The sequence below is a fragment of the Acaromyces ingoldii genome (genome assembly GCF_003144295.1).
Source record: "Acaromyces ingoldii strain MCA 4198 unplaced genomic scaffold FA10scaffold_1, whole genome shotgun sequence".
In the NCBI taxonomy this organism is placed as follows: Eukaryota; Fungi; Basidiomycota; class Exobasidiomycetes; order Exobasidiales; family Cryptobasidiaceae; genus Acaromyces; species Acaromyces ingoldii.
The window spans coordinates 2,480,728-2,503,428 of NW_020290247.1; the positions used below are offsets into that span (position 1 = coordinate 2,480,728).

Consider the following 22,701-nt stretch of genomic DNA (forward strand, 5'->3'; position numbering starts at 1 on the left):
TGACATTTGAATTTCACACACAATAGTGTATTTGAACAAAGGCCACGTGTATGCTTTTTTTATCATCTAGAATAAGCTCCTGACGAGGCCGAGGAGGACGGCGAAAGGACGAAGGGGTTGGATGAGATGGTGGTTACGGCGATTGCGAAGCGCAATGACGGGGAACATGCTGCCGTCCAAAACTCCAAGAATATCGTCCTTTTTCATGTAGCCGCTTTCGGGACGGCTGAGGGACAGCCCATGGCAATTTTAGCAGGAACGTAAGCAGTGAAGTGACGGTGCCGCTTACAGAAACACATAGACGGAAAACCACTCCAGGGCAAAGATGATCATGCCGACGAAGTCGTAGAGGTCACCCTCTTCCCTCAGGGATCTGGCGGCTTCATTTGAGCAAGAAAATGGCACGTTCCCCACTCCGTCACACTCACCCGAGGGTATCCCAAAAGGAAAGCTCCTCCTTGTTTGCACGGCTCGAGTAGCGTCTGGTTTATTCAACGTCAGCAGCTCCGTAGGGTGGCGTAAGCAAGCGAGTCATTGCAGATTTGACCCACTCGAGCAGAGCACGGAAGGAATCGGGCTGAAATTGTCCCTGGTGAGAGTAGATGTCGAGGTCGCTACCGTGTTTGCAGTGCTGCGTGGCGGTCAAGCGTGGCATCAGTATCTAGCATCTCTCACTTACGTGCCAATGACGGCGACGATGACGACTCACACGGATGTTGCGGATCCAAATCCTGAAAAAGGGGTCAGGTAGCCAGCCAAGAATACCGTGACGGGGCTTGGAAGGATAGCTAAAGGCGCCGTTGATCAGGATCCCGGCCATGAGGGAAAAGGGTAATCCAAACCCGAGGGCTGCCGGTAAGTGGGATGACACCGATCTGTGAGCAAAGACGGTTTGTGGACGGTGATGAGGGGCTCGCACGAACAGAGAAAGCCCAAGAAGGTGTCCAGAGGCCAAATGATGCCGTCGCAGTCAGCGTCGAACTAAGCAGAGAGAGTAGGAGGGGAAAGGTGTCAGTTGGGTCAAGTTGTTATCTTTTGCTGTCACTGTCATACGCACGAAGGCAATGTGTGCTTGCAGACTCGTCAGATTCTTGGTGTTGTTACGATAGTCTTCTGCATCACCGTTTGGCTGTTGGGAAAGCGGTAGTGAAAGGTTTGTTCCGAAAGTCGTGTGTACAATGACAGACATACCTTGGCAAAGGTGTTACCCTGGTGGTAGCAGATCTGGAAGCCTTTCGTCGTCATCGTGCGACGTCTTGTATGATGCGAAGTGTTTTGCAGGAAGATGGTTGAGTTGAGTAGAGAAGGAGGGAGAGAAAGGGGATGGTAGTCTCTGCTACCTGTTGCGGACTCCCCCTTTATAGCGCTCTCTCGAGCGAGGGTGCTGGCAGACATTCCTTGGATTTGACCCACAATCGTACCTTGCTGGCAGCATCTGCTACTCTGTCACGAGCCTCAAAATAGGATTATGATATGGCTCGACGATGTATTTGCAGAAGCTGATAGAGAGGAAATTTACAATCCTTTTTAGTGGCCCTTGGGGGGCGCATAGGTAAGCTTCCTGCTCTTGACGCTGGCCCACTTGAATCGCTTGAGCCAGATGCTCATCGTGAAGAGGACAGAGAGAACAGCAATGGCCTGGGCGCCCATCCTTTTGCGCTGATCGAGCTCCGGCTCCGATGACCCTGAGAGCGAGACAAGTGTTAGCAAAGAAATGATCATTTGTGTGGGAGCCACATCGTCCGAGGTCAGGCTCACAGTTGAGGAACTCCACAACATCCTTGGCCATCTGGCTCGTCGTCGCCTCCGTTCCATCCTCGTACTCAACAAGTCTGTGTGCAAGCTGTTAGCCTCATGCCACGGCGTCACGAGCCCGAAAGCGGGGACAAGCAGACTTACCCATCGTAGAGCACTCGGGCCATGGCGATCTGGTTGAAAAGTAAGAAGAGAGATGAGCCACTGATGACTGGCAGATTAGATTGTAGGCTGAATGAGGACTCACCTTTGTGCCAGGGAAGTATGGGTTGAAGTTGAGGCCCTCGGGGACGTCAAAGCCAGCAGGGGGGTCCGTGTAGCCAGTCAGGAGCGAGAAGATGTAGTCCTGTGCGACATCAGGATGTTAGTGTGGCCCTGGATCAGGACTGACCAGCCACACTCACCGCACCACCATGCCTGGCCTTGGTGATCAGGCTGAGGTCCGGGGGCAGACCACCGTTGTTGCCCGCCCGCGCAGCCTCGTCGTTGGGGTAAGGTGCAGGCATGTAGTCGGCCAGCTTTCCCGGGCGCTGGAACATCTCGCCCTCGTCGTTGGGGCCATCCTCGTACTCGTTCTCTGTTTTCGCTCTGCGCGTCAGCGTCATCTGCCCCTCGTCTCAGCTTATCATGTCTCTATAACGCACCCTCGGCCATGGCCTTGACCTCGTCGACGGTGTGCGAGACACCGACCAGGTTTCGCCATGCAATACGGTTCAGAGAGTGGCAAGCCGAGCACACCTCTCGGTAGACCTGGTACCCACGACGGATCCTGTGAAATTTTGAGGCCCGGCGGCGTCAGCACTTCGAATTCTGCAGCTGTTAATCACCTTCCAACTCACGAGGCGTGGTCGTAAGAGCTAAAGAGGCCCGAGTGAGGCCACTCGTGCTTGGGAGGGTGGAGACCTTCGTCGATCATGTTGGCATGGGCCGTGTCGATGAAGGGAAGCCCAGAGCCGTACATGTGCTGGTACCAGGCCAGAGTTCCCACAGCGACGGCCGTCGATGTGTAGGCGGCCGTCCTGCTGGCCAGGAAGGGCGTCGTCGTCTGGCCGGCGGCCTGGGTCGAAGCGAACCTGACCGACCCAGCACCCATGACCGACGAGCGCAGGCCCGCGCGCGCAGAGTTGAAGAGGTGAGCCATGATGCAGAGATCAGAGGGGCGACGAGAGCTAGAGGTTGGTGTTCTTCACAACTTGGGCCCAGCAAAAGCGAAGGCAGAGCAGGAGCGGGCGGATTAGAAAAGGTCGCTGGCCACGTGTTTGCTGGCTTGCCGCGTCGTTCCGAGCCGTTCTGACCAGTAGGCGGCCCGCTAATGCGAAGAAGGTCCGAAGCAGATACGCACACAGCTTCCAAGCAGCCAACACAAACGCTTCACTGTCGCTATGATAAGTTGTTTTTATTGCTGTTCAATCCTATGTCTACGACTGTGGATCTTGAATGGCTCAGAACATCTTTTCCTGTGAGGAGCTGACTCGCAGAATGGAAGGCGCCGGGTGGCAGCAAGGGAAATAGAGGCTGGATTTGTCACGCGTCTGGCGAGTCCGAGCCAATAAGCTGAGAGCTTAGCTCCCCGGCTCCATTTCGTAAGCCGTTATTTGCCTTCGTCGCGCCTCGTTCCCTTACCCACCCGGCACCTCTCCTTCCCCCTCTTCTCCTCTGACCAGGAGCGCCGCTCACCATGATCCTCTCTCGTTCGCTGTGCCTCGGCGCCGCAAGCGCTCGAGCTTCGACGTCGCGACTCACGCTGCCCGTCTCTCGCGGCTTCCATGCTACCTCGTCGGCCAGCAAGATCATTGCCTCGCAGCCGCTCCGAGCCAAAGAGGCACCCGCACCCCTTGACGCCGCCAAGGGCTACCCCGTCATTGACCACGAATTCGATGCCGTCGTCGTCGGTGCCGGTGGCTCGGGCCTTCGTGCCGCCTTTGGTCTCGCCGAGGGTGGTTTGAACACGGCTTGCATCACCAAGCTCTTCCCTACTAGGTGCGAACGCAGATCTGCCTCTTATTTCGCTTATTGAGCGTGGGGCTGACCGAGATGATGCTTCCAAAGGTCACACACTGTCGCTGCCCAAGGTGGTATCAATGCTGCGCTTGGAAACATGACCGAGGACGACTGGCGCTGGCACGCATACGACACCGTCAAGGGCTCCGACTGGCTCGGTGACCAGGACGCGATTCACTACATGTGCCGCGAGGCGCCCAAGACGGTCATTGAGCTCGAGCACTTTGGTCTTCCCTTCTCGCGGACAAAGGAGGGCAAGATCTACCAGCGTGCCTTTGGCGGCCAGTCGCTCAACTTCGGCAAGGGCGGTCAGGCCTACCGCTGCGCCGCCGCTGCTGACCGGACAGGCCACGCCATGCTTCACACCCTCTACGGTCAGTCTCTTCGCCACAACACGCAGTTCTTCATCGAGTACTTTGCCCTCGACCTCATCATGGAGGGCGGCGAGTGCGTCGGTGTTGTTGCCCTCAACATGGAGGATGGCACCATCCACCGGTTCCGTTCCCACAAGACCGTCCTCGCCACGGGCGGTTACGGCAAGGCCTACTTCTCGGCCACATCGGCTCACACCTGCACGGGCGACGGCATGGCCATGGTGGCCCGCGCCGGTCTTCCCCTCCAGGACCTCGAGTTTGTTCAATTCCACCCCACGGGCATTTACGGCGCTGGCTGCCTCATCACCGAGGGCTCTCGCGGTGAGGGAGGCTACCTGCTCAACTCCGAGGGCGAGCGCTTTATGGAGCGATACGCCCCCACGGCCAAGGATCTTGCCTCGCGCGACGTCGTCTCGCGGTCAATGACGATTGAGATCCGCGAGGGACGCGGTGTCGGACCGGAAAAGGACCACATCTACCTGCAGCTGAGCCACCTGCCCCCTGAGGTGCTCCACGAGCGCCTTCCCGGTATCTCGGAGACTGCTGCCATCTTTGCCGGTGTCGACGTGACAAAGGAGCCCATTCCCGTCCTGCCCACGGTCCACTACAACATGGGCGGTATCCCGACAAAGTACACTGGCGAGGTCATTCGCAAGGGTGCCGATGGCAAGGATGAGATTGTCCCTGGTCTCTATGCTGCTGGCGAGGCGTGAGTACCAGCCCTTGTCCCCCCCAAACCGCAACCGCACTCTGATTACTGACATCCGGAAATGCTTTGTTGTTGCTTCCTGCAGCGCCTGCGTCTCGGTCCACGGAGCCAACCGTCTGGGTGCCAACTCGCTGCTGGACATTGTCGTCTTCGGCCGTGCCTGCGCCAACCACATCAAGGAGAACCTGAGCCCCGGCAAGCCCCACAAGCCCCTCACCGGCGACGCCGGCGCGACGGCCATCAATGACCTCGACTGGCTGCGCAACTCGAATGGATCGCGGCCGGTGGCTGACCTTCGTCTGGAGATGCAGAAGGTCATGCAGTCCGACGCCGCCGTGTTCCGCACCCAAGAGACGCTCGACGAGGGTGTGGTCAAGATCGACAAGACGCACGCCAGCTGGCCCGACGTCAAGATTACCGACCGGGGCATGCTGTGGAACACGGACCTGACTGAGGGTCTCGAGCTCCGCAACATGCTTACCTGCGCCACCCAGACGATGCACTCTGCTGCTGCTCGTCAAGAGTCGCGCGGTGCTCACGCGAGGATGGACTTTGAGGAGCGTCGGGACGACGTCTGGATGAAGCACACGCTCTCCTACCAGGCTGGCCAGAACGACAAGGTCAAGCTCGACTACCGTGCCGTCATCAACACGACCCTCGACGAGGCAGAGATGAAGCCCATCCCGCCATTCAAGCGTAGCTACTAGATGCCTTTGCGCTTTGCGCTCTTGTGTGGTATAGTCTGGGTTGCATGTGTGTGAAATCAAAAAAGCTACTACTATATTCTCTTTCATTTCACCGTGGCTTGCTCGTCATCACCGCCGGTCAAAAGAGCTGCCGTCCATTCGCACGCCGAGCTTGGCCGAGACGTTCATGCCAAGCTGCTTGCGCTTCGCCAGCTCGATCCGTTCATTTTGCACCCGCCGCAGCTCCTCCAGCTGGGCTTTGTTCTGCCACGCATCAGTCGAGGAGCTGGCACCCTCTCGCGCCCGCTGCTGCGATCGAAAGGAAGCCTTTGCGGCTGCCTCGTCCTTTCGCGGGTCATATGTGCCCAACAGCTCGTCGTCATCGAGGGTCGCACCGGCCCTGATCGAAGCCATCCTGCGTTCGTGGGCCTCGAGGTTGTAATACTTTTCCGAGGTGAACGTCGCCGTGTTGTAGTCCTCGATGAAGGTGGCCATCTCCTTTCGCTCCGAGGCGCGCGAGATCGTCTCGGGATTGATGTGCCGCTCCTCGACGAGCCACTGCCGGAACTCTCCCGTGAGGCGAGAGTTGACACTTGTGCAAAAGAACCATCGTATAAGCTCGTTTGATTGTAGCAGACCACTGGAAAAATATACTCACTCCATCTCGCTGATGATGCCATACTTGCCAAACTCATGCACCGCCCCTCCTCGCTTATTCTTGCGGTCGCGCTTCTCCTTCTTTAGACGTTTTCGCTCCCTGCGCTCCTCTCTGCTCTCGTCCGGACTCCGACTTCGCCTCCTCTCTTTCCGTCTTCTGCGCTCGCCGTCCCTTTCCCGATCCTTTTCTCTCTCCCTCTCCCTCTCGCGCCGCCTCTTTCTCCGGCGCCTCCTTGCTTCCTCATCTTCCTCTTCTTCGTCTCTCGACTTCTTGGACGTGCGACGAGACCTGCCCTCTGAAGAGGAAGAGGAAGAGGAGGAAGAGCCTTCCGAATCAGAGACGGAGCGTGACCTCCGATGGCGCGCCCTCTCCCTACTCTGTCCTCGGTGGCTTCTTCGGTCCCGCTCCTTGTCGTAGTCGTCGTCACCACGCCGCGGCCGCGGCCTGTCCCGCCCTTCGTCTCGATCACGCCGATGCGTGCGGCTCTCTTGGGCCCGACCATCCTCTCTGGGCCTTTCGCGCCTCTCGGACAGCCTCTGCACCTCGTCGACCCCGGACCGATGCCTCTCGCGCGGAGCTCCCTCTCTTTCGCTCATGCTAAGTGTTGCAACCACGGAGCTGCAGCCAAGAACCATTTCCAAAATCCCCGAGGATTACTTGGCTCGGCATTTTGTCACGCCTTGACAAAAGTGCCAAGCTTCAATTACTCACGTGCATTCTGATCCCGTCAGCAGCACATGTTTGTGGCAAGTCTTGTCACTTTTTAAAACATTTTTGTAATGTTAGCCCTTCGATCTGTATAGCAACATCTCTTCAACCCCTTGAGTGGCGACTTTTTTCAAAACGCCACCGCGGCGATCGGATCTGGAAAAAATCAACTTTGCGGGCTGCGCACGCGCGCTGTGTTCGGCACGACTGTCGGGCCCGCTGACTGATCCCTTCAGCTTACCCACCTACCATCATCCACCCATCGTTGGTCAACCCTTCTTTCTCGTTCGTTGCTTCGAACGTCCCAAAGTCCTACTTTTCTAGGCATTCCCAAACCAACGACGGTGTACCAGTGGCTCTATTAAGTCCTCCCGTTCGCACATTCTCTTCTCTCATTGTCAACAAAGCCACTCTTCAACTCTCACTCGTCGACTTTTCTCCCGAATACGCCCCGAATGGCTCCCGACTGAGCAGAGCACGACCAATTCACATCAACAAAGGTGGAAGATCATCATCTCCACCGCCTCACTGCTAGCTCTCTTGGAGTCTGGCAGTCAAAAGCCTCAACAATCGTTGCATCGTCGCCGTGAAAGGAGTATAAGTGTCGTCCCTAGGTTACGACCATCACCTGCAGCTTCGATCAATCAAACGTTCTCTTTTCCTTTCTCTAAAACTTTCACGACTTGGTCATCTTCTTTCACCACCAAACTCGCCGTCATCTCATCCTCATGTCACCATCTACGATTGATACTCGCACCAGTGTCGTGGCTTCTCCGACATTGCGACCTCTTCGCATCCTCATCGTCGATGACAACCACATCAATCTCTCCGTGCTGAGCACTCTGCTCAAGCGCCGTTTCAACCATGTCCTCGACGGCCCGCCCGTGTCTGTCGACAGTGGCCTCAAGGCAATCCAGCTGCTGCGCACCAACGTCTTCGACTGCATCCTCATGGACATTCAGATGCCTTTTCTCAGCGGACTCGAAACCGCAAAGCGGATTCGTGCTTCCGAGGATGGCATTCTGGATGCCAACAGCAGTGCCCACATCGTTGCCGTCACGACTGCTGTCGGCGACGAACCCGAAGCCGCCTATCGCAGAGCGGGAATGGACGGCATGATCGGCAAGCCCGTCAAAGCTCACCACCTGCAGCATTACCTTCGCCCTCTGGCTCAGGAGGCTCATCATTCGGCGCAGTCTGTGCAACTCGTACAGGCCGGCGAACTGAGCGTGATGCCGCCACTGCCTCTCGCATCCAAGAATGAGCGAGTCTTCTACCTTCCTTCGGACGCCGCAACGCCGGCTAGCCGTCCATCGATTTGCGAGGGCGCCGACTTCGAAAAGCTGCTGCGAGCCCAGACTCGCCTGTCGCTCAAAAAGTGCGGCGCCATGACCCTCGCTCGCACCGGCACCGTGTCGGGTCTGACGCGCTCGTCTGCTGCTCCACCTCTCGGTGCTCCCGATCTGCACTTAGCGGAAGAGTCTTCTGATGAATCGGGCAGGGATTCGTTCAACTCACGGTCCAACTCCGCCTCGAGCGTCGACACAGCCAGCGGCTCGTCGGAGCCACAGGTTAGCGGCAAGAAGATCATCCAGCAACCTCAATCTCCTCGCACATCGACGCTGCGCATTAGCCAGCGCACGCTGAGCAAACAGATCGCGCGCGAGGTGGCGAACGCTGACTTGGGTGCTCAATCGAGCGACTCGGCAACCGATCTTGACGATCTGAGGGCAACGGAGACATCTATGGCCCTTCTGAGCCCATCTATCTCGCGCACCGTTCGACCCCGTTGTCTCCATCGCACTAGCTCGCCTGGCTGGTTGATCACAGAGGACATGAGGAAGGCTAGTCCTACGCCTGGAGATGACCCGAACGTCACCGTTGCCTCACCATTGTCAACCACCATGTCACCAGATTCCTTCACTCCCGCTCACTACCGGCCTATACTCAACACGGCTGTGTCCAATGTGAGCAGCAAGAGCAGCAGTGACAGTAGCGACACCATCAACTCCAACTCCAACCCACCAACGCCCATTATGTTCGGACGTAGGGGTTCGGCTACGTCAACTGGCAGCCACAGCGCCGACAGCGAGCAGAGTTCTGCAGTCACGACGCCCAGCGGTGGATCGCCATCGTCGCCCAACCTCATGTCTCCCTCATCTGAGTGGAGTAAGCTATTTGGCAACCAGAACGGTACCGCTCAAGACGGTCGTGACCACTGCAGGCATTCATCAAACGACACGATTCGGCTTTCCTTACCGGAAAAGGCATGGCGAAAAAGTGACGCATATTCTAGGACAACTCGTCTGGACGAGATTGACCCATCGATGACAGGAAAGCGCGCCTCGCACAAGGTTTCCGCCCGGCGCGGACTCGACGCCCGACATGCTCAACAGCTTGCAGAGTCCCTCCGCGAGATGGAACTCGAACATAACGAAAACGACGGATGAGTGATCCATCACTATCCTCGATCACGACCAAATCTCTCGTCTCTTTGGGTATTCCTCTTCGATCGCAAATCGTCTCTTCGCTATGATGTGGCATTCGCAACTCATCCATACACGTATTCTGGGCATCATCGTTATCACTTACTTTCTTTCCTTGCTGTACCATAACGTTTCGACTCGACGACACACGCACACTTATACACCTACATATTCGCGTCGTTTTCTCTTCTTCTCTGGGGCTTCACCTCTTAATGTGTCTTGCGGCATTTCTTGTTTCTCTCTCGCGCAAAACGTTCACTTTCGCTGTTCTTCTTTGCTGCAATGTCATCATTGATCGAGTTATGACTATGAAATTGCTGTCGGTGGAATGGTAGAACGCTGATCAGTCAAAATCAGCGAAAGAGTACGGCGACGTCGATGAGAGCCGACTGGACTTAAAACGACGGTACCAAATCACCGTTAAATGACCCCGACCCTCATAACTCTCGGTTCGCTTGGGCGGTCAGTTGTATGCATTGAATAAAAGGGAATGGCAAGACTTGTCGACCTTGGCATCTTATCGTACAGTACAGGGTAGCAATTGCTTTGAAAAGGAAGCTGTCTATGCAGGAGCGCCGCCTCTTCCTCTCAGCAGCGCCTCGGGTATGGGCCCGTTGGCCTCTCTCCCATGCCCTTCCTCCCCCTCTCCTTCTCCCTCTCTTTCCCCGCGTAGATGATTCGCTTCGCTGTAGTTCTTGAGCTCCGTGCTGACCAGAAAGACCTCGTCCTTGATGAGACTGGTCCAAAGATCGAGCCGGCGCTGGATTGTCTCACGGAAGAGCGAGAGGAACATCCAGAGCAGGTTGATCAGGTATAAAAAGTGCTGTGTCAGCTCCCGGCCGCGGCTGGATGGGCTTCCCACCACGGTCGAATATTGCATGATTCCCTCGGTAACGAACAGCAGTGCCGTCGGCACTAGCAGCAGCTCGAGGTAGAATGCTACGGTCGGCAGGAGTCCCCGTCGGGTCAGCTCACCGACGGGAAGCTTGTGATTCCGCCAGACGGTCTCGCGGCGCAATTCGAGAATCGCATAGAGGGCTGTGGCTCCGGACGGAATCTTCGACCAGTCGATGTCACGATGCTGTCGTGTGCGCTGGCGGCTGGAGACAAGGTCCACGAGCAGCTCTTGCGCCACAAGACCAAACGACCACGCGTGAAGCAGCGAAAGGTCGGGCAGGGTATCGGAGGAAAGCAACGACAACGACCACAACGACTGTATCCTCGTCAGTAGCGGATAGCGAATCAAGACGTTGACGTAGAGGACTGTCGTCAGGCCCAAGATGGCCGGCGTGATCACGCCAAACGCAAAAATCAGCCAGATCCGCTTCGCTTGCCTCTTGGATACCTTGACCAAACGGGAGAGAATCGCTGCTGTCTTTGTTCGGTGCCGTAATTTCCGTACCTTTCTCCAAAGGAGGAAGCCTTTGATCGCAATGCGGTAGACGACGCAGATGACAGTCGCGCCCACAACATAGGCCAGACCATCGTGTACGGGCCCATCGGTCCTCCATGCCATTGCTCTCGACGTGGCAAACCAAAGGCGACCGACGACGAGGGGCACGAAGAACAAGCCCAGGACGAGCGCAGTGATGGATGCCCACAGCAAGGCAAAGAGGCCAACGATTCTCGCCTTAAAGTGGGGAGGGATGTAGACGACTCGATAGGTCGCTTTCTTCTTCATCTTCTCAATCGCTTCCTCCTGCGATTGGATCGCCAGGTGTCCTCGGTTGTCCAAAGGCTGCCCTTGCCTGTCAACGCGGACGATGATGGGCGTCGACATGACGGCCCTGTCGTCTGCCGGAACGCGCGCGTGACCACCTGAGCGGACAAAGAAGACTTGTGGTGCTTCGTCTTCCTCCAGCACCTCCGGCCTTGCTTCTTGACCAGTCAGCCAGGCTCTCCACGTTGTCCTGATGTGGCTTCCCTCCTCCTGCGGCCGTGCCTTACCAAGAAGAAACTCTGACAGGCGAAGCCGTCTTGCTGCGCTCTTCCACCACCAGATCTCCAATACGCCCATGATGGCCTCGGGCTTCACCTTTGAGACCAGCGAGGGTAGGCCAAAGAGGACAAAGATGATCTCGAATCCAACTGAGCTGATGGGCTCCATCGGTTGCCAGTGCAGGGGAAGCAGGGCACCATCAGTGGTGAACTTCATTAGCCTGATGCCCACGCCGAGGGTCGAAGCGAGAATTGCTGAGTAGAGGAGGGCGCTGACGCTGATTCTCCGAAGCTGCTCGGTGCTTCTCCGTTCGAGTATCTCCTTAATAGGGTGGAAGTTGGGGTCGCCTGCGTCGCGAACGAAGCAAAGAGCTCCTGGTCGCAGCACGCTCCTCGTCGAAGCGACAAATTGAGCCAGAGCGAACATGTAGAGAGTGCCGACGGTCCAATGAGTGAAGGAGATGGAGACTGGAGCGTGTACCAGCTGCTGCCAACGATCAGCCATTGTCGTCGAGGGCCACAGGGGCAGGAGAGTGTAGTCAAGGAGAAGACCGCATCCCCATGGAAAGACGGCGAGCTCGAGGAGGATGAAAAAGAGAACCTTGATCATGATGATTTCCTGATCGATGGTGTTCTTGAGCCAGCGCATGTGCAGCCTTGCGTAGAAGTTGGTCCCTAATCTGGCTTGGGCCAGCAGTCCAAGGATCCAGTAACTATGGCCGAGAGCGACGCAAAAGACACGATCACCCGTCGAAGTACCCTTTGTCTTTCGTTCGAGCGCATTCAATGTCGAAGCAAGAATAACGAAGTGGGAGCGAAGAAAGGATGCTGCCGTTGTGCGCAGGGAAAGAAGCGAGTCTGCAAAGGCGTCGGGCCTCTTGACGAGCGACAAGAAAGTAGCCTTGATCATTGCCAAAGGCCAAGGTACCGAGAGAGATCGTCCCTTGTCGAGGGCGCTGCTGATCACCTTTCCTTTTCCAAGACCCTGTAGCAAGCCCTCTCTATGGCTTGTGTTCCTTAGGTATCCGATGACGGCGTCGAAGGCGGGATCCGTTACGAGACGCATTGCCCGGATGGGAAGCTGAAGGGCCAATGGTATGTTGCGTCCAGTCCCAAAGAGCCTGCCAATCAGGTAGGGCAGGGCGACAAAAAATGTTAGGACCATGCTGCAGAGGACAAACATCATGGCCATATTGGCCATCAGATTGACGACCGGGCCTCGCATCCCGATGGCCTCCATGACACCGTCAAGGTCGTCTTCGTCTTGGAAGCGCTCGCCACCGTCGAGAGCCTCTTCCTCTGGCCACAGGTCGAGCTCGAGACCCTCGCCCACCTCTGCTCCTCGATCCTCGACTGCATCGTCCTGCTCGGCCACCTCTTCATTTATATCGACGTGCGCTTCCTCTCGCTCTTCTTGCTCTCGGAGCAAGGGCGAATCGATACTCTCCCAGTCGTCGCCACTGCTGTGCTCGTCCTCTTCCGCGTCTGCTTCATTTACGTTGCTCGACGCTCCATTAGGCCTTCCTATCCCCTCTTCTCCCGGATGCTTCCCCGTTCCTTCCGCTTCATGGCCAGCTCCAGGCCCGTTACCATTCGACGGTGCTACCTCGCCCTCAAATATCCCAATTTCGGAGGGGACTTTCGTTCCTTCAGGCTGGCTGGCTAGCGTGCTAGAGGATCCCGCGACCTCGCCTTCTGAATGCTCAATCTCCCTAGCTTTCCCCTTCTCTGTCCCCGACGCCGTTGACCAGGGAAGATTGCCCTCCGCTTCGTCCATTGCATTCCCATTTTCCTTCCCTTTGAGTCCTGTCGTCGTTCCATTCTCGGCAGCCAAGCCCATCAACTCGTCCATCTTCTCCAGATTTGGACCTGAAGCCGAGCTACTCGAGCTCGAGTGCGATGCGGAGTCGTCCACAGAGAAGTACGATGGGTCGAATCGTCTCGCGCGCTTGTCCCTGAGCTCTGCCTCGGTCAATGGCCGCTCCTCTTCCTCTTGCGCTGCGCTCGCAGTCTCGCCCGTGCGCTCGTATTGCGTTGAATTCGCCGATGGTGTTTCTTCCGAGGCGACCGCTGCCGGGTCGGCTTGCGAGTCAGCGGCTTCTCCACTTGCTTCTGCCTCTGCCTCTGCCTCTGCCTCTGCCTCTGCCTCTGCATGCGCCTGCTCGCGCGCAATGGTCATGTCTGCGCGCTGCCTGATCTCCTCGAGCTGCCTGTCGAGGGCCTCCTGCCTAATCTCGAGGCGCCTTCTCTGCTCCGGACCCATCAGATCCGGCCCTCTGTCGACCTCGCGCTGACCGGGGGCGTCGGCCGCGGCGGCCACCGGTGCATCGCCGGCATCCTCGAGCCCTTCGACGGCTTGCGGGACGTTTTGCAGGCACCACTCGCGGAGGAGAAAGACGGCGACAAACACCACGACGACGACACACGTCAGGACTTGCCCTTGGTAGGTGTCGTGGGCCAGGGTGCTGGTCGTCACAAAGTCAGCAGCAGCAAAGAGGCAAGGGTGTGGAAGGCTGCGTCGGGAAAGGAGCGCACTCACTTGAAAAGACGCTCGAAATCCACGCTCGCGAAGATCCTGAAAGCTGCTCGCTCCAGCAATGTAGAAGGTGAAAGGGAGTGGTGCGAGATGCTGGTTATAGTGTCGTTGGGCGAGAGGACCGGCTCGCTGGTGCTGGCGTTGGCGCTGATCGACGCTGTTGCTGTCGCTGTCTCGTTGAGTCGGGACATCGAAGAGTTCGTCGCCGTCGAGTTGGCGAGCCTGAGGGGCGAGAAGTTCCCCACTAGGGTGGCCACAAGGACATCGACGGCCCAGAAGTGAAGGCGCCAGATGTAGATGTTGCCCAATGGCAAGAGGGCCAACCAGGCAAAGACGACGAGCACAGCGCGGACCGAGAGGCGGAGAGCGAGGAGGGACTGGACACCGAGCCGCTTGAGGTAGAGGTACGGCGGGAGCTTCGCCGGCATCGAGGGAGAGTAGACCTTGTGAAACTGTAGCTCCGTGTTGCACAGCTCGCATGACTGAACACGGCGCCTCACTGCTCAGCCTTGCTGCTGCTCACAAGCTCGGGCTGATGCGAACTCACCTTCTTTTTGCTGTGCTGTAGCCACTCGATGAGGCAGTCCTGGTGCACCTTGGCAATCGAGCCACTGCACTTGCACGGGTGATACAGCGGTTCACCCTCCTCTGCGCCGCTCCGACAGATCCTACATGTGTCTTCTTCCAAGCCCATCGTCAGACCTTTCGATGCGGCTCCCTCGCCGTCCTCTGGGGAAGGAGGCCGCGGGACCGTCGGTGGGATGGCTTCGTCTCCAGACTGCATCTCTTCCACTATGGCCTACCGATGATGCATGGGAGTCGAGTCCGTTCACGATCCGGTGACAGCGAAGCGAAGGGAAAGGTGTTGCTGTAAAGGGTCGGAGGAAGAGGGATTTCTGACTTACTAGTGGAGCTCTCTTTCTTGTCGCGCCCACGCTTTCTTTTCCGGTGTGAGGGCGGACCGCACAGCACGCGAGTCTCATCACCTTCTTTTCCCTCTCTGCAATGAAGCTCAATCACAGGCAGGATAAGACCTTTTCTATTCGTATTGAAGGTACGAGAATGAATGATGTGATATATGTGATGTGAGCGAGGCCGAAAGCGAGATCAGAACGATATGGTGGTGAAAGCGAATGTCCAAGAGAAAACGGCAGAGTGTCAGAGTACAAAGGAAGGGAGGGGGGTCAAATGCTATGGAGGAAGGAGTGTGCATGTAACGAGGCAGAGGCTGGAGACTAGCTAGCTAGTCCTCACCCTTTGCGATCTCGCTTGACTTGAGAGCGGGCGCCTTTGCTTTGGGGTTGGTGGGGGAGCCAGGCAGCTTGCTCAACTCGGCCTGGCATGCGTTCGGATTGAGCTTGTTGCGAGGCCAGTATTCTTCATAGCCTCCTTCGGCCGCTGTGTTCCCCCACAGTGTCAGGTTGATGTTCGAGTAGGCTTCTGCATGGCGATTGATAAAGTCCTTCGTCGGGAAGTCTGGTGGGTCGCAACCAATGTTGATGGCGTCCGACGGCTGGTAGACTCGCACTGGAGGGGGGAAAGAGAAGGGATCTCGGTCAGCACGGTAGGTCAACGTGAAAGGTGGAAACGGGGGAGAAGAAAACGCACCCCAATCGACACTCATGACGGCAGGCCAGAGCGCTTCGAGCTTCTTCCACTCAACGGTGCCGAAGTTCTGCGAGACACCGAGGTTGAAAATGATGTACATGGGCTCCTGTGGGACCGGACGTGCCGAGATTTGCGAAATAGGGTCTGCCACCAGGGCTGCCTTATTGAGCCTCCACGACGGTTGCCCATCCGAAACCCATTCGATGTAGCCGTCATGGCCGGGCTGGTACTCCATGCCGTAGACGGCAAAGCTGTCGTCGCCTCCGTACTGGAGCGCGAGCTGCGAAGCGTCGGTGACGGTACTTGTGCTCTGTTGGGTCAGCTCGCCCGTGTACGTGTTGAAATGGGATGACTCCTGGTACATCGTGAATGCCGGCCCGTCGGCCGTTGTATTCTTGACGTTGTAGTGGTCATTGAAAGGCGCCCATTGGCCCGACTGCGAGACTGTCATTTTCTTTGCGCTGCTGACCTGCGCCTCGAAGACATCGATTTCCGGGGCCGAACGTCCTCGCAGCGTCCCGTCGGGTAAAAGGGGACCGGGGTGGAGCGCTGGGTAATCTTGGGGGCATGTGCAAGCCGAGAGACGCTGGCCAGCGAGGAAGGAGAGTGCGTTGGAGCCGTGCTTCCGGTTGAAGGGGACGTCGCCACCGGTCTGCGAGCTGACCGGGGTGCCGTCGACGGTCGTCTGGTTCTGAAGTGTGCCGACGTCGCAGGCGTCGTAGGAGTAGGGCCAGGTTCCCTCGAGGCTGCTGCCGTAGCCAGCCCGGCCAAGGTTGCCCATGGTCCAGAAAGCGGGCCAGAGACCAGCCACGTCTGCCTGTCCGGGCAGCTGGACACTGGCCTCGAGGTAGCCACCGGTGAAGCAGAACTTGTTCCAGGACTGGAGCATGCCTCCGCGGAAGTTGAGGTTGTGCTCGGGCGTCTGGCTCAGCGTGATCCGCAGCTTGCCGTCCTTGGTCGTGACGGCCGCCGGGTCGTACCATTCGTAATTATTAGTGGCCCAGTAGTGGAGATCGACGGCTTCCCAGAAGGGATCATCGCCTGGGTAGAAGCTGCGGCCGTCGACGTTGAACTCGTCGCTGAAGACGAGCTTGTATTCCTTGCCGTCACCCAGGCCGGTCCTCGTGTATGCGTCCGTCGGCGTGTCTTTGTCGATGAGGTCCGGCAGAGGCAAGTCTGCAATCTGGCCCGTTGCGTTGGTGCCGCCGAGGTTGAAGCCGCCCTTTTTGCTTGTCGCGGCGCGGGTATAGTGTGCAATGATCGGATAGGCTCCAAACAGCGCCATCAGGCTTGCAGAAATGAGGACGAGGACACCGACGTTCATGACGGCCCGCTTCGGGAAACCAGACGGGGTAAAGAGGTGTGAAGCGCCTTTTTCATCGATGCTCTGTCGCGGGTCGTGCAGGTAGTCGTCTGCCTCGACTCGCCCATCGTCGATGGTGTCCCATTTCATCGGATTTGTGTCGATGATAAAGTCTTGTTTTGATGCCGATGCCGTGGGTCTATGCCGAATCCGATTGGGAAGGACGTCGATCGTGCTCGCCACCCTGGGGCTCATGTGCTCGGTGTACGTGGCCGTCGGTGATGTCTGCAAGTTCTGCCACTTGTGAGGTGAGCTCGGCGAAGTGGGTGACCTTTGCATCGTCGCTCTGCCCAGACCAAATCCAGGGTTGTTTGTGTTCGAGTAGACGCCCGCGTCTTCGAGCTCGGCCTGGGGACTGTCCAACGTGGGAGGCAAGAGTCCGTCGGTCGATCGGTCGACACTTGGTGAGCTCGCAGCCACGGAATGGCGGGTGATGGAGGATTGCCGCGATGAGTAGCGCGCAGCGGACATGTCTGAAGCCACGTCGCTCCTCCGTGGCTCAGCCATGACGGCAAATGAGGGTGAAGTCCAGCCTCTGGACAAGTTACCGAAGGTCGTCACAAAGAGGGAATGAAGAAGAAGGGGGGAAACGGCAATGTACTGAGTTTGCGGAGTGGAGAGAGGGAAGGATTGTCAGCTCGCCGCCTTGTTATCTCGAGCTGGACGGTGATCGCGGAGCACGGTTCCCCAAATCGCAAGCGGGCAAACCAGCAAATTCACCTAGCGAAGCGCAGAACAGTGCTTTTCCACTCTGCTCGGCCACTATTGAATAGCGCACAAAGAGATTGAAAAGGAGTGTGGGTGGCGGGCAGAGCGGTGTAGGGGCGGGATCACTTGTGTTGTGGTGGTGTTCGGGGGGATTGACACCGACAAGGGTCTAGCAGGCGGCAATTGCAGCATGGGGGCCGCTTTCCCTTCTCTTCTATCTCCAAGGTAATACAGGCAAGTTATCCATCGAACCAACGCCCTTGTGCTAAAATTTGGCCAGAAACTCATGTGGATGATGCACGCACGCACCGTCGCCAGTGGCTACAAATGCTCAAATTGACTCCCAGCCATGCTTCCTCGTCCTTCGGCAGGAGCCAACAGTAGTAGTGTGGTGCGGTGGGTCCCTTTGTTGCATGTAGAGTGCATGGCATGCACGTTGTCAATTTCAACAAGCATTTGGAGAAAATTATGAAGCACCCAGCCCAGGCCGCTTCATCGAGGCGACGCACGGCGGGTCGCTAGCTTCTTGCTCCTGATTGGGCTTTGCGCTCTGACAGTTGCATTTTTTCTTACAAAAAGGGGGTCCATTATTCTTGTCCACAAACAATCACCAGATTCCGAAGGGCAGGAAGAAAAGAAGAGGAAAGAATATGTAATTTTATGTCGAGGAGGCTTTCTTTCAATATATTGAAATCGAAAAGGGGGATGTTCGCTTCATGTGCCCTTTTTTTTTCTATTTTAATATTCCGCATGACGAAATAGAGATATTTAAAGGAGCGGGGAATAAAAAAGGAGAAAAGACTAGGAACCCCAGCGCTGCAGCCCATTATGGTGTAGTGCCTCTTCTGTTCAACCGGCGGCAACCAAATAAAAAATAATTTTGATCGAACAGCCTCTCTAAAGAGACTCAGTGGGAAGGAATGTGGACGACGATACTGATAGAACGATTGACTAAGCAAGCCCCTGGCGCTCAAGCCACGCTTACGCATCGCTGTGCCAAAAAAAAGCTGTCCAGAATGCCTATTCTTTGACGTCAAAAAAGCTCTCTGCGTCCTTTGCGCGGAAGTCTCGGTTCTGAAGATACGCCGAAAGGGGCCCGGAAATTTAATTATCATCTGTCGCGCGTGTCCCTTCGATTCGCGCCATTTCTACGAAGCTAGTCCGAGGCAAGGTTTCGACAACGCGATCGATCGCTATTGTCGCCGGTTCCTCGCGCCGGTCCCGATACAAACACGAAAAGGGCGCATCAAGCTGATGACGACCTCAGTCTGAGGCTGCCATGTGGGCTGACAGGGGACAAGCGGTCGGGTGGGTGCACATCTTACAAATGGGAAACACCGGGGGATGCGATGCTGAGCGACACGGGGAATGTCGTCTGCACGATAATAGAGAGGAGACGTTGAGAGCAGCATGCTGGCGACCAAAGCCATTATTGGACGTGGACTGTCGATGTCATGGTGCGCCATGCGCAAGTTCTACCGTGAACCGACAGTCTGAGACATTCTGTAAAGCTTTTTGAAGCACTCAGAGGTGGCTGCCGAGGCACAAAATTCTCGCAAGCGATGAGGACGGTATATTTGGTAGTGGATACTGTGACGGTCAGTAATGTGGCCGCTTTCGAGTCTTTTGAGTCCAGTTTCAGGGCAGGATGGAGCGGTCGAGATGTGTAGAAGGAGCAAGCGTGCTAGATGGTTCAAGACAATCGAGAATGCGCCTTTCAAAATTTCCTCGAGATCTTTTTTCCTACCGAGCGCCAGCTCCTGCACAGGACCTTAACTGTTCCATACGTAGACTACATTGCCAGACGAAATTGAGGTCCAAGCAGAGTAACCATTCGTTATCGCCAATTTTGAACGGTGTTCTCTCAAACCAGACTGCGTCAGACGAGGGGGGCCGCACGCCACGTGACGTAACCGGCTTCCGAGAAGATCCGGCCCTGACTCCTCCACTGTCACCATTCACAAGACACTGTTTGTCGATGAGAGTTCTCGTTCAGAGATTGCAGTCCACTTGTACAAAAGAGCCCCGTGTGCATCCCGAGCATTCGTTTCCATCCACATCTTCGCTCTTCGTCTTGCTTCCCTCTCTCCCTGCTCGTCATTGCGGACAGGAACGCCAGGTGTGTGTCACGCGGAAAAAGGTTCGACCTCCAAAGAGTTTCCAAAAACTGTCACTACAATTTCGAGGTGAAGAAAAAAAAAAGTGGGACCAAAAAAAAGTTCGCCCGGGCCACCCAAACCCAACGCTTCGATCGTTCATCGTCAAGTAGTCGTCCAGCGTCAAGTCGTCTATCCTCAAGACGTCGACATCCATTTGCTGCCAGAGTTAGTGGCAGTAGATCGAAGAACCACTCCGTTGCAGAGCGCAAATCACAAAGGTGTCTTTCCGGTCTTCTCGAGTGTTGCGGCCGCCTTTCGTCTGGGCAGCACCAACACCTTCACCCATAGCACGGGCTGCACGACCGCAAGGACGCACTGGAATTGCAGCAGTATCTTCGACTCCACGTCATATCAGCACAACCATGTCGGCCCAAAGGCATAAGCTCGCCATCATTGGCTCTGGCAACTGGGGGAGCGCCATCGCCAAGATTGCAGGCAAGAACATGCGGCGCTACCCGGACCTCTTCGAGGAGCAGGTCAAGATGTACGTCCACGAGGAGACAGTCGAGGGTCAACCCTTGACCAAGCTCATCAACGAGAGGCACGAGAACGTCAAATACCTCCCGGGAGTCAAGTTGCCAGAGAACATTGTCGCAGTGCCGAGCGCCGTCGAAGCAGCGAAAGGCGCGGACCTCCTCATCTTCGTCCTGCCGCATCAGGTGAGTCAATTTTCATGTCGTTGAGCAGAGACTCAGGCTGACACCTGCCTATCCACCAGTTCATTCCCAGTGTCTGCCAGGAGCTCAAGGGTCACATTAGCAGCGATGCCCGCGCTATCAGCATGATCAAGGGCGTTGAGGTTAAAAACGGCAACATTCGCATCTTTGCCGATGTCATCGAAGAGATCCTTGGCTGCAAGTGCTCTGCCCTCTCCGGAGCCAACATCGCAAACGAGGTCGCCCAGGACAAGTTTTCAGAGACGACGATCGGCTACCGCGAGGGTGATCTGGCACAAGCTGAAGTGTTCCACAAGGTCTTTGACACGCCCACGTTCCGCGTCGGCATGATCGAAGATGTTGCGGGCGTCAGCCTGTGCGGCGCCCTCAAGAATGTTGTCGCCATTGCTGCTGGATTTACCGATGGACTGGGATGGGGAGACAATGCGAAAGGTGAGCACTCTTATGCCTTGCCCTTTGGCGATAGTGAATTCTTTAGCTCAACCGAATCCTGCTACCAGCCGCCGTCATGAGAATCGGTTTGATGGAGATGAAGCACTTTGCCGAGGAATTCTTCGACGGCGTCAAGCCCGAGACCTTTACGGAGACGAGCGCCGGCATTGCCGACCTGATCACGACGTGCTTTGGCGGACGTAACCGCAAGTGTGCAGAGGCCTTTGTCAAGACGGGCAAGTCTTTCGAGACGCTCGAAAAGGAGCTGCTCAACGGCCAGAAGCTGCAGGGAAGCGAGACGGCCAGGGAGATTCACAACTTCCTCAAGGCGAGGGGCAAGGTGGACGACTATCCGCTCTTCAAGGCAGTGCATGCGATTGCATTTGAGGGCGGCATCGCAAAGGAGCTCACAAGCAAGCTGTAGTCAAAGGGATTACGTTCATTCTTTCTCTCCTATTTCTCTCCCTTTTTTTCCCTTAGGACGATGCTTTCCGGCCAGGTCCTTCCTGTATATGTACCTGTTCTCTTAAGTACAGCAAGCACCATGTGAAAAGTGAAAACCATGACTTCGAGAGGTTCGGCGGTATGTCCGAGAGGATGTGAGACTTGGAGGAAGCGTGGCAGGTCGGCGCTTCCACTTTTGTAATGTGCCTTTTCTTCCCGTTGGAGTCATTTCGTATCCCGCCTATCAGAGCTCTCGGCATTTCTCAAAGAAGGCTAAGACAAGCTTGACATGCAAAAGTAGAGTAAAAGAGATGCATACAAAGATCCCACAGTACGTCATTCCAAGTGCTAATTTTCGACAAAGAGAGAGAGAGAGAGAGAGAGAGAAAAGAGAGGCAGAAGTGGTGGTGGATATACGATAGAAGGAAAGGAGGCAAGAAAAGGAAAAGAAAAGGGAGGAAAAAGAGAGAAGAAGACATTCCGTGCAAGAAAGGGGGGGGGGAGAACACTCTTTTTGAGGTCCTCTCTAGGCTTTGTGGTGTCCGGGCAGATGGCTTGCGATCTTGCTTACGAAGCCTTGGTGTGGGTGCTCGGCGCTGCCATTCGCCGTCGAGGAGGCACTCGACGCCTCATCGACAGCATCCAGCTTCTTTTCGCCATCGGCGGTAGCCTGAGACCGGTTGGCACTCGAGCTCCTTGGCTCGCGCGAACGAGAGCGCGACATGGACCGAATGGCCTGTAAGTTCCTTAAGGGTCAGTTTCATGGCTTTGAAGAACTGTCATCGGACGGGCACACTCACAGCACCAACACCGCCATGGTGCGAGTCCGAGCCCCTGCCTCGCTCTTGGCTGTGGCTGTGACCGTGCTCGCCCTTGATGTTGCCGACGCCGCCCCGACCCGTGTGCTGGCCGTGTTGGGCATCCTGGCGCAGGGCCTCGGCTTGGAGGACGTGCTCCTGCTTCTCCGCCTCCTCGGCCTTGAGCCTTTCGGTGGGGTCACGCGAGGGCGAGCGGACGTTGCCCACGCCGCCTCGGCCAGAGTGGGTAGTGCCATGGCTAGCGTGGTAGGCAGCAGCGGCCTCGCGCTCTTCCTTGTCTTGTCCGGGACGACCGCGCGAGGGCGAGCGGATTGCCTAAAGAGAGAGAGAGAGAGAGAGAAAAGCACAAATGCATGGTCAGCAGGTAGAGTCTCTCTCGCATAGAGCCGGCAATCGGTCGGGTCACCCACATTGCCTGCACCTCCACGTCCGGTCGATGCGACGGGCTCTCGGCCACGCTCCTGGTCTGACGGTCCAAAAGTCATTTTCGTACAATCAGGTGTGCCCAAGGTGAGATTGGAGATGGATGTTGGCGGATGGTGGAGGAAGAAGAAAAGCGTGTGAGCTCGTTCAGCCTGTGCGGCACAGTTCGGAAGGAGACAGGGAAAGCGTGCCTTTTTTCCCAGAGATGGGCTCGGGCG

The 22,701-nt window shown here is 56.6% G+C and overlaps 9 protein-coding genes across 9 annotated transcripts; 3 read left to right on the forward strand and 6 right to left on the reverse strand.

Annotated features, from left to right (window-relative positions):
* Nucleotides 1-66: 66 nt before the first annotated feature.
* On the reverse strand, nucleotides 67-1,245 carry FA10DRAFT_283226 (Caleosin-domain-containing protein; the record flags this gene model as incomplete). Its single annotated transcript, XM_025523826.1, has 8 exons — nucleotides 67-226; nucleotides 290-373; nucleotides 429-482; nucleotides 552-631; nucleotides 710-849; nucleotides 924-981; nucleotides 1,058-1,129; nucleotides 1,192-1,245. 8 exons carry the CDS (start codon nucleotides 1,243-1,245, stop codon nucleotides 67-69), a joined length of 702 nt encoding a protein of 233 aa, XP_025380782.1.
* A 282-nt stretch (nucleotides 1,246-1,527) lies between these two features.
* Nucleotides 1,528-2,848, reverse strand: FA10DRAFT_224972 (putative CYT1-cytochrome c1, heme protein; the record flags this gene model as incomplete). Its single annotated transcript, XM_025518630.1, has 7 exons — nucleotides 1,528-1,685; nucleotides 1,759-1,832; nucleotides 1,900-1,928; nucleotides 2,003-2,101; nucleotides 2,160-2,332; nucleotides 2,400-2,524; nucleotides 2,595-2,848. 7 exons carry the CDS (start codon nucleotides 2,846-2,848, stop codon nucleotides 1,528-1,530), a joined length of 912 nt encoding a protein of 303 aa, XP_025380783.1.
* A 585-nt stretch (nucleotides 2,849-3,433) lies between these two features.
* FA10DRAFT_225681 (succinate dehydrogenase) lies at nucleotides 3,434-5,546 on the forward strand (the record flags this gene model as incomplete). The annotated part of the gene is made up of 3 exons (XM_025518653.1): nucleotides 3,434-3,735; nucleotides 3,805-4,839; nucleotides 4,925-5,546. 3 exons carry the CDS (start codon nucleotides 3,434-3,436, stop codon nucleotides 5,544-5,546), a joined length of 1,959 nt encoding a protein of 652 aa, XP_025380784.1.
* Nucleotides 5,547-5,654: 108 nt separating this feature from the next.
* Nucleotides 5,655-6,779, reverse strand: FA10DRAFT_283229 (hypothetical protein; the record flags this gene model as incomplete). Its single annotated transcript, XM_025523827.1, has 2 exons — nucleotides 5,655-6,117; nucleotides 6,184-6,779. The coding sequence occupies 2 exons, from the start codon at nucleotides 6,777-6,779 to the stop codon at nucleotides 5,655-5,657; spliced, it is 1,059 nt and encodes a 352-aa protein (XP_025380785.1).
* A 394-nt stretch (nucleotides 6,780-7,173) lies between these two features.
* On the forward strand, nucleotides 7,174-9,680 carry FA10DRAFT_264225 (hypothetical protein). Its single transcript, XM_025520562.1, has one exon. The coding sequence runs from the start codon at nucleotides 7,620-7,622 to the stop codon at nucleotides 9,339-9,341; it is 1,722 nt and encodes a 573-aa protein (XP_025380786.1). The 5' UTR covers nucleotides 7,174-7,619; the 3' UTR covers nucleotides 9,342-9,680.
* Nucleotides 9,681-9,836: 156 nt separating this feature from the next.
* FA10DRAFT_298963 (hypothetical protein) lies at nucleotides 9,837-14,885 on the reverse strand. The gene is made up of 3 exons (XM_025524668.1): nucleotides 14,399-14,885; nucleotides 13,855-14,333; nucleotides 9,837-13,780 (listed from the first exon to the last, which is right to left on the reverse strand). Exons 1-3 carry the CDS (start codon nucleotides 14,633-14,635, stop codon nucleotides 9,940-9,942), a joined length of 4,557 nt encoding a protein of 1,518 aa, XP_025380787.1. The 5' UTR covers nucleotides 14,636-14,885; the 3' UTR covers nucleotides 9,837-9,939.
* Nucleotides 14,886-15,094: 209 nt separating this feature from the next.
* On the reverse strand, nucleotides 15,095-17,017 carry FA10DRAFT_224555 (SKN1-domain-containing protein; the record flags this gene model as incomplete). Its single annotated transcript, XM_025518611.1, has 2 exons — nucleotides 15,095-15,378; nucleotides 15,460-17,017. The coding sequence occupies 2 exons, from the start codon at nucleotides 17,015-17,017 to the stop codon at nucleotides 15,095-15,097; spliced, it is 1,842 nt and encodes a 613-aa protein (XP_025380788.1).
* A 2,591-nt stretch (nucleotides 17,018-19,608) lies between these two features.
* Nucleotides 19,609-21,373, forward strand: FA10DRAFT_264229 (NAD-dependent glycerol-3-phosphate dehydrogenase). Its single transcript, XM_025520563.1, has 3 exons — nucleotides 19,609-20,348; nucleotides 20,408-20,798; nucleotides 20,867-21,373. Exons 1-3 carry the CDS (start codon nucleotides 20,052-20,054, stop codon nucleotides 21,220-21,222), a joined length of 1,044 nt encoding a protein of 347 aa, XP_025380789.1. The 5' UTR covers nucleotides 19,609-20,051; the 3' UTR covers nucleotides 21,223-21,373.
* Nucleotides 21,374-21,716: 343 nt separating this feature from the next.
* Nucleotides 21,717-22,701, reverse strand: FA10DRAFT_26873 (hypothetical protein). Its single transcript, XM_025522451.1, has 3 exons — nucleotides 22,471-22,701; nucleotides 22,043-22,375; nucleotides 21,717-21,978 (listed from the first exon to the last, which is right to left on the reverse strand). The coding sequence occupies exons 1-3, from the start codon at nucleotides 22,543-22,545 to the stop codon at nucleotides 21,769-21,771; spliced, it is 618 nt and encodes a 205-aa protein (XP_025380790.1). The 5' UTR covers nucleotides 22,546-22,701; the 3' UTR covers nucleotides 21,717-21,768.

Bases quoted from the DNA above. Each gene is read 5' to 3' on its own strand.
- FA10DRAFT_298963 (XM_025524668.1), bottom strand. From the start codon at position 14,635: ATGCAGTCTGGAGACGAAGCCATCCCACCGACGGTCCCGCGGCCTCCT. The intron at 14,334-14,398 runs GTGAGTTCGCAT...CGCCGTGTTCAG, and splicing joins TACAGCACAGCAAAAAGAAG to TCATGCGAGCTGTGCAACAC. The intron at 13,781-13,854 runs GTGAGTGCGCTC...TGTGACGACCAG, and splicing joins GATTTCGAGCGTCTTTTCAA to CACCCTGGCCCACGACACCT.
- FA10DRAFT_26873 (XM_025522451.1), bottom strand. From the start codon at position 22,545: ATGACTTTTGGACCGTCAGACCAGGAGCGTGGCCGAGAGCCCGTCGCA. The intron at 22,376-22,470 runs GTGGGTGACCCG...CTCTCTCTTTAG, and splicing joins GACGTGGAGGTGCAGGCAAT to GCAATCCGCTCGCCCTCGCG. The intron at 21,979-22,042 runs GTGAGTGTGCCC...AGGAACTTACAG, and splicing joins ACCATGGCGGTGTTGGTGCT to GCCATTCGGTCCATGTCGCG.
- FA10DRAFT_264225 (XM_025520562.1), top strand. From the start codon at position 7,620: ATGTCACCATCTACGATTGATACTCGCACCAGTGTCGTGGCTTCTCCG.
- FA10DRAFT_264229 (XM_025520563.1), top strand. From the start codon at position 20,052: ATGTCGGCCCAAAGGCATAAGCTCGCCATCATTGGCTCTGGCAACTGG. The intron at 20,349-20,407 runs GTGAGTCAATTT...CCTATCCACCAG, and splicing joins TCTTCGTCCTGCCGCATCAG to TTCATTCCCAGTGTCTGCCA. The intron at 20,799-20,866 runs GTGAGCACTCTT...TCCTGCTACCAG, and splicing joins ATGGGGAGACAATGCGAAAG to CCGCCGTCATGAGAATCGGT.